General features: G+C 32.0%; 1 protein-coding gene across 3 annotated transcripts in view; it reads right to left on the bottom strand.

Moving 5' to 3' along the window:
• LOC124364683 (40-kDa huntingtin-associated protein) overlaps nucleotides 1-15,487 on the bottom strand; it is a 35,658-nt gene extending 20,171 nt beyond the window's left edge. The window contains exons 1-2 of one of the 3 annotated variants that reach the window (XM_046820360.1): nucleotides 15,187-15,487; nucleotides 466-512 (exon numbers count right to left, since the gene is read on the bottom strand). In XM_046820360.1, the coding sequence (XP_046676316.1) occupies nucleotides 466-512; nucleotides 15,187-15,251 (112 nt within the window). In that variant the 5' untranslated portion in view covers nucleotides 15,252-15,487. The remainder of the gene's footprint in view (nucleotides 1-465; nucleotides 513-15,186) is intronic. The other 2 variants (XM_046820353.1, XM_046820371.1) reach the window with 2 other exon arrangements.
• Between the last annotated feature and the right edge of the window lie 422 nt (nucleotides 15,488-15,909).

The raw sequence follows: 15,909 nt of genomic DNA, 5'->3' as shown, positions 1-15,909 counted from the left end.
TAAAAATCTTGCATGACACTTCATTTCTATATAGGCAACATTGAGTTTGATAATGGTAAATTCCACTCCATGGCATTTGGCTAAGCATTGATGAAACACTTTTACATTGGTCTTATTTACACTGTTTGTAAACCTGTAAACATTTGTGCAATACAGACCTTTTGCAATATGAATAAAACTCTTCTTCTGTATTATCTTTGATTATCACTTGATTTCACTTTCCTATTAAGAGATTATAGAGAGCAGATCAAGGATTATACCATGTACCAGATCAAGGATTATACCATGTACCAGGTACATGTTTGATTTCAAAACACAGATTTGTTATATTAGATATTAAGTAAATGTTTTAATTAACATTTTTTGAATTGATTATTAAGTAAACTATTACACGTATTTAAAATCAGTTCTTAGTAAAGAGAAATATTGAAAAAGCACTGACAATGGAAAAGTTGTCAAACTTACCAAACTGATCGCTTGGCTCAGCAACATTTGGTTTTCGAAGAAACCTCCTACGAAAACATAACAAGGACTGGTTTAGTCAAACTATTGTACTTATGACATGTTCAAAACTTGTCAATTACATTTTGAAAGAAAACAGTTTGATTCTTTGAACCAAAACCATTAAAGTTTTGAAATAAAATTTCTTTGAAAGTTTTTTACCATGAGAAAACGATTGGTATTGGTCCCAACAGTGAAAAATTCTAGATATCTCTGGTTTGACCACATTTTAAGGTTTATGAATTTCAGTCAATGAATAAAAAAAGAGAAGAAACCATAATGAAAAGTTTAATGTCGTGTGTGTGTGTGTGTGTGTGTGCGTGCGTGCGTGTGTGTGTGTGTGTGTGTGTGTGTGTATATCTTGAACTGTTTACATTTGAACAATGTAAAACTAATTTGGTTAAAAGATGGGCAAAACCAATATATTAATCTTTCTATATTGGCAGTTTACATGACGACAAAATTGAATAAAAATTAGTGTTTGACTTTTTATTACTTATTTATCCTCACAGATCTACTACATATTTATCTTATTATACAAAACTCGGTTGCTTGTCTTGTACTTGTTTACATTTACTTAGTTTAAGTTTATTTATATCATTCCATATCACTTTGAACAAAAATGCATTGCTTTTGGTCTAATAAATAAATTTATAAAATAAGCAATGTTTGTATGCCCAATCGATCTATGAAATAACACCTACAACTTTTATTTTTTTGTGTTTCCCGAGGGTTTTTTGAGAAATCGATTGGTATTGCTGACAAAATGAGAAAATTCAACATATATCAGGTTTAACCCAATTTTATGACCAACATTAATGAATTTCAGACCCTCTATAGTTTTAATTATTTAGCTGCATATGTAAATATAAACAATCAATTGACATATCACATGGTGTTTGTCTCACAGTGTTTGTGTGTCAGATAGATCTTTGAAAAACGATATATAAATTTGTTGTGTCCCCCAGGAGTTTAATCAATATACCTGCTGAAAGAACTCTGAAACATGACGCAAAATCAACTCCAAAAAATAAATTAATACAAAAGAAATAGACATCAATCAAACACATTTGTGATGTGTCTGATGAAGATAGCCTTGCTATCGAAAGGCCTCACAAAAATAAAAGTTTTAAATATTGGTTTATGTGTTTGAATTAAATAAGTTAACATCCCTCTACCTTCAATATTTTGCTGAACATCCCAGCCATTTATAATGATGTGTGAAGTCAATAAAGAGAATGACTTCAGCTGCTCTAGGAATACAGTTGCCAACTTTTATCAATCTGATATTCACACCAAACATTGGTTTTGACCCTACCCTCTGCAACGTTCCACAGCTAACAAAGTAGCAGCTGATATCACATTTCAGACCTATCTGGACTACATCACATTGTGAGAAATCATGGAAAGAATCTGAATTTACTGAAATACACAGTTGACTGTAAATAAACAGCAGTGTAAATGAGTACTAGTGATAAAATGTATATAATTTTAAGACAAATTAGATCAACTTAGAGTAAGGCTATGTTGACACTATTCAACTGTACAATATATTAGATGAATACAGAATTTTGACTTCAAATTTGATGCGCTCCACTTTGGAGGCTGCCTATTCCAACTGTACTTAGTTTATATTTTTATTGGTGTGGAATAAGACCGAACATCACCGATAATCAACATCAAACAAGAGAAGTTGAAGGCCCAGGTGTATAAAGGGATCGACACAATGCTTAACAATTTGGTCAAGGAAAAAGGTGCAACCATTGGAGAAAGGTTATCCTACTGTCAAGATCTGTTAGATTAACATGATGGGGCACTAAAAATGTTGAGGACGCAGGGTTGGTACTGTCTGTTGTCAATGCTAGTCCACGTCCATGTTTACAAATAACTAATACATTTTGTTGTTATTAATTATACAGAGTGTTATTTATTAAGATAATAAATTCATGTTAATAATTATCGTATATGTTGGATGAAATAACCAAAGGACTCAAGTTACACTGTGGACTAACGATAATCATTTATTTATGTTAGAACTGGTTGAAACTTATAATAGACACTTCACGTTTGGATATTGGATTGGATATTGGTTTTTATTGGATTGCTAATTACTCAGGACACATTATTAACGCAGTTCATTTCCAACTATTGCATAACCGTTTTCAAATGGCTTTCTACACTCAGCTCAATGTTCCTCTGATGCAATGAATTATTTTTAGTCATGGAAGTACTGGGATAAAAATAGCTGGATTGTATAATTTTCTAAATTTGAAATTTAATATATTTTTAAGTAGTTTTGAGCAACTTCCTGACCCCTACCTGTATGATGAACCCAAAAAAAGAAAAAAAGAAATATATATATATATATATATATATATATATATTGGGTAATGTGAATGTTGGCTTGAGAAGAGTCACTAGAAACCAGTGATCTGTTTGCTGGTTACAATATGAGACAATTAGACAAATCGCCAACTCGTGTGACTGCGGTGTGACCTCAGCTACCCTAAACATGTTTGTTTTGAAGTAGTTGCCACTGGCAGACCATTACACCCAGCGGCATGGGTCTGGGCCTAACTATTGCCCTCTTACTAGACACATACAATTTCGCAGCATGGTTCTGAGTCCTACAGATGACATGGAGGTGTTGCAGGCTGTTGTTTCACTGAAAAACTGAGAACAAGACTTTGATGGTGTTGCTAACATTACCTAAAAGCATTTTATGACATACAAAATTAAAAATCGCTTTGTAGCCAATACCAAAAAATTATAAAAACAATGTTTAAAATTTTTGCCTATTTCTATATGTCCCCTTTCAGCAATATCTTTTTTAAGATAATTTTTTTTAAAGCTTAAAATATTTGATCAAACAGAAAATGTGGTTTTACTAAAAGCAAGTTAACAGTGGATGTCATTGCATCAGTAGTAACAGCTGTGGCTTACAATATGGGTGCTGGCAAAAAAACTGTGGGGGTTTCACAGATCTTAAGTCCTTTGACAATATTAGTCATCTAAAACTCCATTCTGCACTTGAGAATATAGGAGTTCGAGGTCTGCCACTAAAACGGGTACAATTAGCCGGTAAAAATTGGTGTGTCGGGATTAGAGAGGTGAGGTCTGGGTGCCTGTCTGTTTTATCAGGAGTCCCTCAGGGATCCGTACTGAGACCTGCTCTCTATAATATATACATAAAAAATTTAGATACCTGTACTGCCCCCATAAGTTAAAAGGCCCTAACTCCAAAATTTTTTAAATTGACTTTTTTTGTTGTTTTCGATTTCCTGGGATAAAATACGTCTTTTTATGACATAAAAAGGCCCTAAATTCAACTCCATGGTTACTATTACTACAATTTATATTGGCCCTAACTCCGAAATGCCGTGGTTTTTTGACATAAGATGGCCCTATGTAACAATTAAATGTTTAAAACACCCTAAGTGCATAGGCAGTTGCAATTAGGGCCTTTAGACTTATGGTTCAATAGTCCCACCCAAGAGCATCAAGGAACTTGGGGCCTTCTCTCATAAGACTAAGTAGGAGATTTCCTGGAATTAGGGCCTTCTTTCATCAAACATAACAGCATGACTAGGCTAGAGTTTTTGTTGTTGCAGCTGTTCTCACTTAGTAACAACAACAACCTATCAAGTTAATGTGTCATGAAACGTGTGTTTTGGTTATAATTAGTTTATTAGGTTACAGTGGTTTTAAATTATATTGTGTCAGATAGCCTGATTTTTTTTCTACTGCACTTCAGGTAATTTATTTTTTAAGTTTGTAATTGTTGATTTGCAAAAAATGGAACATGAAACACAGTAGAAAGGTTCTATGATTTCCAGGACTTTTGTTAAATGTGTGTGAAAAAGCTAATTTAGGAAAGGTAGACATCAAAGAAACTTGGTGAAAGTGACTTGTATGAATGAAAAGACTGTTCTTCTAAACAAAAGCTTAAGTGTCGAGAAAATGTACCATATCAAAGATGTTGTGAAAGTAACTGCTGACAGAGGTAAAACTACGCTTTTGTACTCTACGAAATATGAAGAATTTCCATCAAAAGAGTTTGAACTTCATTCAATCCAAGTATATCAAGAAGTTTCCTATGCCAGAAAAAAAATAAATAAAGTTCGGGGTTTCAATAAAACCAAAAAGAAAAACATTGTTGAAAACTGTGTCCCCTTATGCCATCCAAACCGTCGGGGGTTTTGGACAAGTCTTCCAGAGTCAGGAGAACGAGACTTGATTGACTGTGATGAGTAAAAACTAATTTCCAAAAGTTAATGCCAAAAGTTAAAGTAGATAGTGATCAATTCTATAAATGGCAGAAGTGTTTTTGGTTTTTCAGCTAATCTTATTATTATTACTGTTTTAAAGTTAAGGTAAGTGGGGACTTATTTATCATCAGCATCTCTTAACTGTGTAATAGGTCTACAAGTTAAAACTATTCTAATGACTTTGTGCCAGAACAAACTTTGTTTGTGCATAGATTACTTCTAATTATTTTTTATTTAAGTCATGTCTAAAACACACAATGTATATTTAGTTTTTTCTAGTAGTAGGCAGCCTACAATTTAACACTTTTCTCATTTTAAGTAACTTATTTTTACAAGTTTGTAAATTATTGAAATATTTGTATGTACTTGTTAACTTTACTGTTTTAAATTTATGAATGTCAAACAAATATAACAAGATAGGTTTCTTATTTCTAGTAATAAGCTTACAAATTAAAATTGATCCTTGATTAAAGGAATATATTGGTTTTTTTACAAGGGCATTTTACAAGCTTTTAAATTTAAAAATAAACTTTTACTTGATAAAATATTTTGTTTGTACTTGTTCAATATGTTTTAATTTGAGTAAAATCTAATAAAATAACATTACATGTTGGTTTGTTTTTCTTAAACTGCAGTTTTAACACTAAGGAACATTTAAAAAATATGATTATGCCAATTAGGTGTCACAACTAAACAAGTCCATTTTGACGATGAAAAGCCCTAACTCCCACCAGAAGGAGTTAGGGCTTTTCAAGGGTGCGCTTCAGGCCAAACAAACTGTGACATAAAAAGCCCTAACTCCACTTTTTCTATTAAAAAAAATTAATCAATGAAATTTCACATCAACATAAATATTTTGTAGGTCTATATCAATAACATTTTAGCATAAACCTTTTTTTTTAAAGTGCAAAAATGTTAATGCAGGTAAAAAAAATTAGTAATCCTCATTTCCTGAACAGTTTTCTTGGAGTTAGGGTTTTTATTCTTATGGGGGCAGTGTAGAGAAGTGTCATTTAACTCTTTATGTGGACAATATTGCTTTAAGTTTTGGTAGTTTATCATATGACACCCTGGAGGTGATGACATATGTTGCACTATCTCAATTTTACCAATTTCAAAATTTAAACCTTAAAATGAATATTGAAAAATCATACTACATACCATTTTTTACAAAAAAGGTCTATTTCTATTAAAATCATGAACAATCTCTCAAAACTAAAACACATACTTAATAATTTGGAATTATAATTGACTAAAACTTAAAATGCTGACCATGTTAGTAGAGTTTTTGGGAAAATTTCATTCTTGCTTTTCTAATAAGACGATTATCACAGTACAAAACCCTTTTATTGTGTTACACATCCTTTATAGAAACAAGATTGAGATACATCATCGTCATTTGAGGAAAATCTGGTCAGGCTCCAATGAGGACGTGCTTAAAAATTTTAAAAAGTACCACAAGAATAATTTGAGGATTAAAGAGGGATCAATCATGCAGACAGGCATTTAATGGTTGGTTTTTCCTTCCCTTATTGTCGCTATATATTTTGGAAACAATTCATAACTTTTGCCAGTTCACCCAGGGACTTCACACCCTAGGCATAAACCCAGGGCATAATCACAACACGAGAAGAAAACAGAGCCACAGAATACATCAACAATATTGTATTCCAAAAGCGTAGCCTGCCAAATTTAATCAATCAGGGATGAGTAAGTCTTGATATAATAATATATCTCAGTTATCATCTATTTTGTTTTATTTTATTAACTGTACCTACAAAATACAAAAATACCTGTTTTTTTTATAATTTGCCCTCAATAAGTTATTTGTTGAATAACTGTTTTGTTACACAATAGTATTCTTAATTAGCGTTACTAAAACTTAGTTACAGAGCTTCACTCAGTCTCCTAGTACTTAATAGAGAAGTTAATCTACCCCAGTTATACCATGTTTTATCGATCAATTTCAAACATAACTGAGTAAGGCGCTGTGAACTGTAGAAATGGTTTGATTATTCTGATGTTCTCTCCACTTCCAATAGGCACAGAACCCGATTTCCCCGCAGCACGTAATTTGATGTACACTGTCTGAATTATGCATTTTTCTAATTATAAACTTTGTTTTACTTTCAGAAACTTAACTTAAGTAATTATTGAACACCAATAAAAATGCTTCTCTTTGTATTTTTATTATATTAATAAGGATACAAATACAAGAACAACATGGTAAGACATTTCATTCATTTTCAAACAGAAGTTATAACATTCAATCAGAAATTCCAACACATGATGTGAAGTACAGTAACACAGTGGTGTGAAATATTATTTCTTCTGAACATAATAAACTATATACTTTACTATCTATTTTATTGAAAATATTTTACATTTTCTAAATAAAACTAATTATATTTATATTATAGTTATCAGAAGTTAACTATTCTTCTGATTACAAGACCGGAAAAATCAGCTTCAGAAGATTTCTATTTATTTAAATGAAAAATAAATATGTTATTAATTTGAATAATATTATTTCAAGACTGTCCTCACTATGATCATTATAATGAGTGGTGTTTAAATACATTCACCATACAACCTGAATTCAACAAGCTAAAATTGTCATATTTTAGTTTAATTTTTTTGTCAATACATGTCATTACAATTGTCTATAATTTTACTTTTTATAACATCAGAGTTGTAGTCTTAAATTAAATTGCACTCTAGAAATATAATCAGTATAATTAGTGCAAGAGCTGAGGTCTAGTGTAGCTAGTCTCATCCATATGTAAATTAAGCAACATTCCTCTTAATTTAAGAACATATTGTTTTTGCTATAAATCCATTAATAATGTAATACAGTGTAATATATAATATTAACCACTGCAAATCTGTAATTCATATTTTCTATTCACCTACAGCTTTCTAGTAAAGTTTACAATTAGTTCATATTTTGTATTGATCTGGATGGTTTGAAGTAGGAAAAATGTGTGGATTTAGTATCTAAAATTAATTTGCTCAGCAAATCTGGATCTCAAGGAAACCTACAGGATTCAAGCACTATTAACACAAATTAAACAGGCAATACAAAACGCATAATGTGAAATAGGCTTGATCCACACTTTTTTCACCATTATTGACAGAGAGAAACAATTATTTACATATAATCAAAGAAATAAATGTATTGTAAAAGTGCAGAGAGCTAATTTAAACTCTTCTACAACTATTATTTTATTATGTGTCCCATGTAAGCATTCCAAATAAGATAAGATTAAATTTACATGTTTATCCATCTATAATACCTACCAACATATTTGTAAGCATGTAATATTGTGTAATTCAAATAGTAGATGGGGACAGAGGATGACTATTTTCAATTCATTTCCTGTACACCAAAAACTAATCTCTTCAAATGTTATTAAAAACATTTACTTTGTAATATATCTTAACCCTTATAAGACCAGTCAACTATACATTTCTGCTAGATAATTACATGAAAAAATACCGCCCTATATATAGTCGATCAATACCTACACAGAAAAATCCAGCCAACTAAATATAGTTAATATAATGACGTAATCACATTTTTTTATTGTTTGTTGCCATAAAGTTCGTCTCCGAAGCTTCACTGATTATAATCATATTTTTTGTGCAAAAAAAGGCCTTGTGATTGGCTAGTGAAGCTTTTAGTTTATCTCTTTGTTAGAGACCTCACACAAGTCTAAAGTGTTTTAGAGACCCTACGATTGTCTAAAACAAGATAGGGACAACGCAAAGCTAACTAATACTTTGGCAGCATACAATATTCACCGTTTACAACTCCCACCTACCAGAGAGACAAATACTACATCTTCATCCATAGACTGTGTATGTAGTAATATCACTCCTCAAGAAATCAATGTCTCTACATTCACTACTGGGATTTCTGATCATAAAGCACAGCTAAGCTCAATCTACAAGTGTTCAGCTCCTCTGCCCATTGTAAATTCAGAAAGAAGGCACTTAAACAAGAAAAATTTGGACCACCTAAAAGAAATTCTCCGCGATCAGGAATGGGATGAAATCATAAATACAGAAAATGCACAGCATACAAAAAACTTAGTGGCATCCTCACCTCAGCAATGAACACAGCCTGCCCTTACAAAAAATCTAGATCAAAAAAAAGGCATAACTTTAGAAGCATGTCAGACCCTGTTGCTAACAGACTTCAAAAAGACTTTCTTGAGGCTCTTGAGCAAGAAAAATTAAGACCTGGGGTTGAGGCAAAAAGATTAACAGCAGAAAGGAAAAAAGCATATGATTTGAGATTGAAATTTTGTAGAAGACAAGCAACTGCCGACTTTATTAACAATGCTGATAACAAGCCTAAAGCGATCTGGGACACCATAAACAGTGAACGACAAAAAAAATGCACGGAATCAGCAATTGAACTGGAAGTTGACGGAAAGAAAACTCAGAATCCACTCCAAATAGCAGAACACCTAAATACTTATTTCACAACTGTAGCGGAGAAAACACTGAAAGAAGCCGGTCAAAATCTTGACCTCACTGACAACCAAATGGACATAATCAACAATGTTTCTGATTTTAAGTTCGAAATGACAAATCTAACCAAGGTTGAAAAAACAATTCTTTCACTGAAATCAAAACCCTCAGCTGGAATTGACGATATATTTATTTATTATTTATTTATTTATTTATTTTTATTTTACATGCTCCAAAACAGGTAACAACCCAATTACATTGGGGCAGTTCTCTTATTACAATACAATATATTGTGGGTTAAAGTCCCCAACCACATGCAACAAGCAATAAATTTTAAAAGCAATAATAATTGAAACTACTACTTAATAATAATTATACCTACACCTTAATTTTAAGGAATACACACGCATATATATCCTTTATGTAAATAGACATAACTCACTCAAATAATATATAAATACAACAACAAATAAATAACAACAATAAGTAAATAACAACAATAAATAAATGGCCAGAAAAAAAATAACAATAACAATATATAAACAACAACAATATGTGAGTATAACATGCATTTGGAATTCACAAATGAATCAATTGTACTTTAGTTAATAATCAACAAACAAGCAACATATTTTAAGTTGTACATTTCAACATGCAGAAAAAAAAAGCAAAACAATATGTTGTGTAATATATCTATTCTAAAAATTTAACAATTTCATAAATAAATTAATAAATAACAATGTTATACATAATTATTAAGATCTCAGTTTAAGAAGCATTAGACACTTGTTTTTAAAAGTAGAATCCGTTTCGAAAAATATATCTATATCACCTCCACCTGAAAGCATCATATTATGTGATCTCACCATCCGGAGCAGAGGCGAGGACGCGTGCGCCACCGTCCGCACGTGTGGCAGTTCAAACAGTAGCCTGCCTCTACTGTTAAAGCTAGGGACCCTAAAAACTTATAACCCCCAGACCCTCAGCGCTGTCCACCCGTCCCTGAACCAGGCCCCTCAAAAACATCTGCTCCATCACATCCCTCCTCAGGCTCAGACTCTCAAACCCAAACAGACTCATCAGCTCTTCATAAGGAATCAAATATGTATAAATATTAAAACATTTATAATAGAGGTAGCGTAAAAATCTTTTTTGAACCCTTTCTATGGCATCTTTGTGTATAACATGAATGGGATTCCATATAATACAAGCCGCCTCCAACCTGGACCTGACCAAGGCCCTATATAATGCAATCAATGTTCTAATATTAGTAAAATTTATTCCTTGCCGAATTATAAACCCCATCATTCGATTTGCAGAAGAAATACATCTAAAAACATGTTCGCTAAAAGACAAATTGCAATCAATGTAAACACCCAAATCCTTTATTGAATCAACCCTTGAAATCAATTTCCCATTTAAATAATAATCTTTATTAATACAATTTTTTGACCTACTGAATGTCATAACATGGCATTTAGAAATATTAAATTCCATTTTATTATCCACTCCCCACTGATAAACATTATCCAAATCCCCTTGTAGTTCATTGGCATCAGATTGATTTGATATTATTTTTAGTAATTTTAAATCATCAGCAAATAATAACGGTTTGGAAAAAGTCACACAATTACACAAATCATTAATCATAATAGTGAACAAACATGGGCCTAAATTTGACCCTTGTGGTATCCCTGACTGAACCTTAAAAGATGACGATACATGACCTTTATACAACACATATTGATTTCTATTAATTAAGTAAGAAACAAAAAAGCGTATTAGACTATCAGAGACCCCATAATAGTGCATTTTCTTTAACAAAATTAAATGATCTACTCTATCAAAGGCCTTGGCCAGGTCAAGGAAGACAGCATCCGTCTGAGTCATCAAATCCAAACCCGAGGAGACGTAATGTGTAAAAGATAACAAATTGGTATTAACCGACCACTGTATTGAAATATATAGTCGAAGAAATCAGGCTTCCATTGACAAACATAATTAACAAGTCTCTCTTACAAGGCATTTTTCCAGACGATCTTAAAGTAGCTAAGGTTATCCCGATAAATAAACAAAAGACATGCAAAGTTGCAAGTGATTATAGACCGATATCTCTTATTCCTACGATTTCTAAAATAATTGAAAAAATTGTTTTAACAAGATTGATGAGACACCTCTCTTCTAACAATCTCTTATCTGAACACCAACACGGCTTCCTACCTGGAAGATCCACCACTACAGCCATCATAAGTTTTGTTGAAGGTGTAATAGACCAGTTGGAAGAAGGAAACTTGACCACAGCTTTGTTCTTAGATTTTTCTAAAGCATTTGACAGTCTGGGACATAACTTGCTCATTAAAAAGCTTAAAACATTGGGAATTCACAATACAGAAGAAAGGTGGTTTTCAAGCTACTTGAAGAATAGAACTCAATTGGTTGAGATCAAATATACAGTGAACAACACAACTTACCATGCAAGATCTGATCAACTTCCTATCAGTAGAGGGGTTCCTCAAGGATCCGTCCTTGGACCAGTACTCTATATACTGTTCACTAATGACTTACCCAATCATCTCAGTGAGTATGCCTCTTCTACAATGTATGCAGATGATACTGCTTTGATGTTGGCAGAAAAGCAACCTGATAATTTAGACTGTAAGGCCTTCATTGCTTTAAATGTAGCCAAACAATACTGTCATGTTAACAACTTGGCACTAAACGAAGGAAAAACAAAGCAAGTACTGTTTAGTAGAGCACAAAATGAAAATGCTGGACTCCCGATGTTAGAGGTGGAGGAAGAAACTAAGTACTTGGGAATTATTGTAGACAGTGCTCTATCTTGGACACCTCATGTTGATTTGGTCTGCAACAAATTGAGTACTGCCCTGTATGTGCTCAAAAGAGTTAGAGCTGTCACAGACCTCGCAACAGCTAAAGTTGCTTATTTCTCACTATTTGAATCCCACATAAGATATGGACTGCTTGTTTGGGGTGGATCAACTGCAGGAAATCTGAATAGAGTCCTAATAATGCAGAAAAAGGCTGTGAGAGTGCTAGCAAGCTTGGGACCAAGAGACACTTGTAGAAGTGCCTTTAAAGACCTTGGTATCCAAACTGTTACTGCCTTGTTTATCTTTCAGTCCATCAATCACATTCTCACAAGTAATGCTGAAAGATTCATTGACATCCATACCCACAACACCAGAAACGCAGTAAATTTCAACCTTCAATCTCACAGACTTGCAATGTTTGCCAAAAAACCTTCCTATGCAGGAGCAAAATTTTTCAATCTACTGCCAAGACATCTCAAAGAAGACAAGAGACTATTCCCATTCAGAACACGTCTCACCACCTGGCTGGCCGACAAGACATTCTACTCCGTTGAAGAATTTTCAAATTGGAGAGATTTGTCAACCTAATTTATAATTACTTTTATCTATTGACACATATTCTGTACTCTATGTTCACGAATAAAGTTTGCTTTGACTTGACTTTGACTTTGAGATGTTCATTCCCAGCTAGCTGAGTGAGCACAAGTTCGTCTGCAGACATGCTTTGTTGAAAAATCTATAGGATCATTATCATTTGCTAAATTTGTAAACTTTGTGTACTTTTGCTCTATAATAATAGATTTAAAATTAAAAAATTTAATACTAGATAATAAATTAGTTTTGGTGAAATACTATTGGGCTCTGGTCAGTCGTAGGTGTTTGGTCGACAAATGCTGACGTATTGGGATCTGTATTCTGTAGTTCAGTTTTAATAATTAGTGTTGTGTTTAGTTTTTTATTAAGTACATGTTTTAGAGTTAGTGAACTTGACACACAACATGGTGGTTGTGATTCCTGACTTAGGCGTGTCACAAAGCTCTGGTATGATTTTTTTTTACCTAGTTTTAAATTATGTGTTAGATTTACCTGAAGAAGAGATCAGATTGCAAATCTCGAAACGTAGTGTTACTGATTTTTTTGTTTCACTGAACGATGGAAAATTTCCGGATAATTCCTGTTTCCTTCAAGAAAGGGTTCACAAAAAACAGACGACGTTTTATTTTACGTTGGAAATAATAAACTTGCTACGTTACAACCATAATAACAAAGAGGGAATAATTACTACTTTCGTTTTAAGTAACATTTTTCTTCCCGAATCCAATGGTGCATGAATCAAATCGACATGTTTCCAGATTATATTATAATATATGATTATGTGAGAGATTGTTTGATAGACAACATTTTGTCAATTAACATTACAAGGGTTAGTTGTCGTACATTAAGAAAAAAATCACCGGATAGAGCACGATAAGTGGACTCAGTTTTTATACTGAAATTATCAAATGATATTTAATTATTATACACACTGATGTAATCAACCACTAGTAATTAATCTGAACAATAAATAAAAGCATCTGTACCAACTGTATACACGTTTTCATATTTTAAACACAATTTTTATCTATTATTAACTTCTTTCAAATAAAAAAAGATAGTTCACTTTAGAAAATTAAACAAAATAACATTTAAAGATGATTTACTGTGTCTTTCTCGATTTCAAGATGTTTGTTTGGTTACATTTTCTTTATTATTTAAACAAAATATTTCCTTCCACCTGTCTTAATTTTATCATTTCCTTAAGTCTTAATGGTTATGGTTCCTTTAGTATTTACGGCATTATGTAATTGTTTAAACTACTATTTCTATTAATTTGAAACTTGTGACTTTAATTTAGTATTTTAGATACGTTGATATTGAATGATAGTTCTGTTATACGTTATAGGGTAGGGTACGATAAGCGGACCCGGTTTTTTATATCGAAATTGGCAAACGATATTACTTAATCATAACCATTGATATAATCAATTGATACTGATTAATTAACATTTGATTATTAAAAATGGCAGTCAATTTTATAAAACTACACGACATTGCTTTCAAAGATGATAAGACATTTTTTTCTTGACTTCAACATGTGGGACTCGTACCGAACAACCCATTATGTGAAATTTGTGGGAAAGAAACAACTGTAACTGAGAGAGGAGCAAGTATGGTCGGCTTCAGTTTTCCTAATTTTGGTTATAATAATTTGTTTGATCACTGTAAATATTAAATTTATATTTTAATTAAAAATATATGATTGTTATTGAGGACTATAGATACTTTTATATCGATTGATAGTCTAGGATTTGAGATGCGAATATTAGGTATCGATGATTACATTCTTCGATATAAAAAACTGGGTCCGCTTATAGTACCCTACCCTACGTTATATGAAGTATCAATGATTGCAATAAGCGAAATAAAAACCTGGTCCGCTTATCGAACTCTGCCCAAATCACCTTAGACCAAATATTATCGACAGTTTGAAATTGTGTTTACAATTGCTACAGATGATTTAGTAAATTTGTTCAAATTAATAAATGAACATCAGTTGATGCTAATGAAGTCTGATTAAAAATATTATCGGTTGATATGAATATAAAAACCGGATCTGAATAGTTGTACCCAACCCGGATTTTGAAAATTGGACCAATTCACGAAATGTCAAATGAAGTGTTTAGTGTCCTCCATAAAAATTACAACTTCAAATGTTATGGTGTCCATAAATATATAAAACAGAAGGAACCTTTATATTAAATGTGACTTGTTAACACTTGCTATAATCTTTTATTATTAGTGAACAAAAAATTTGTCCTAGCCTAGTATTTCAGAATTAACCATTATGATAATAAACAATGCAATTGCAAGAAAATTTTATAATCATGATGTTTCAATTGTTACATCTAAACTTCTAGATTCCAAACATAACACCACTTTTGGAATAAATATGTAATTAAATAAAGATAACCCCAAAATAAACATAACCTAAAAGTAACCAGAAGGGTTCCCAAGTAGTACAGAACGAATTCTCAGGTTATAACAACTAAGGATATCCATTTACTTACTTTTTTAGTTTATTTGAGATCGATTTATATTGTGACAAAAAGTCATTCACACTAGAATCAACCATTTCATTGATTCACTAATGCCTACGGAACAGTCGATACTCGTCGACAGACGACACTACGTAAGCCACAAGAACACCTGACCCTTTATTTAGCCAAAAGCCAACCAGAGTAAAAGTCTACTGTTGGGTCTGTCTGCTGTAAATCGAAGACTGCGGTTTGGTCAGCAATAATATTAATGTGTGCAATTACTGTCAAATATCGTAATGTGCCAATACCAAAGAATTATTTCTGCACATTAGAAATTTTAATTCGTAACTGCTAATTTTCTACTAAATTCTATTAAAAAACGTATTTGGCACTTTCGTTTAATTATATAAAAAAAAAACAGTAGCAGTCGTGGGACTGCCGATAGAAATGAAAACGGAACTATTTAAGTTGAGAGTAATTTAAAACTATATGCAAAAATTATATGAAATTTTTTATGTTTTATTTATTAGTTACATATGATGGGTTAAACAAAACATAAAATATAAATACAAATGTGGTTGAAAAAATAATATTAATATTACATTATTACAAACAATATCTTAATAAAAAAGTACTGTAAGTATTAAAGAAAATATATTATAATGAGAAAAAAAGTTCAATGCAATCATTATACTTGTAATTGCTCCAATATTAATAGTTTAGTTAAACATAGAATACAAAGTGAGTAAACAC

The sequence above is a fragment of the Homalodisca vitripennis genome, chromosome 1, assembly GCF_021130785.1.
Source record: "Homalodisca vitripennis isolate AUS2020 chromosome 1, UT_GWSS_2.1, whole genome shotgun sequence".
Lineage (NCBI taxonomy): Eukaryota > Metazoa > Arthropoda > Insecta > Hemiptera > Cicadellidae > Homalodisca > Homalodisca vitripennis.
The sequence above is the reverse complement of the archived record's forward strand: the minus strand, read 5'-3'. Positions and strand labels throughout refer to the sequence as shown.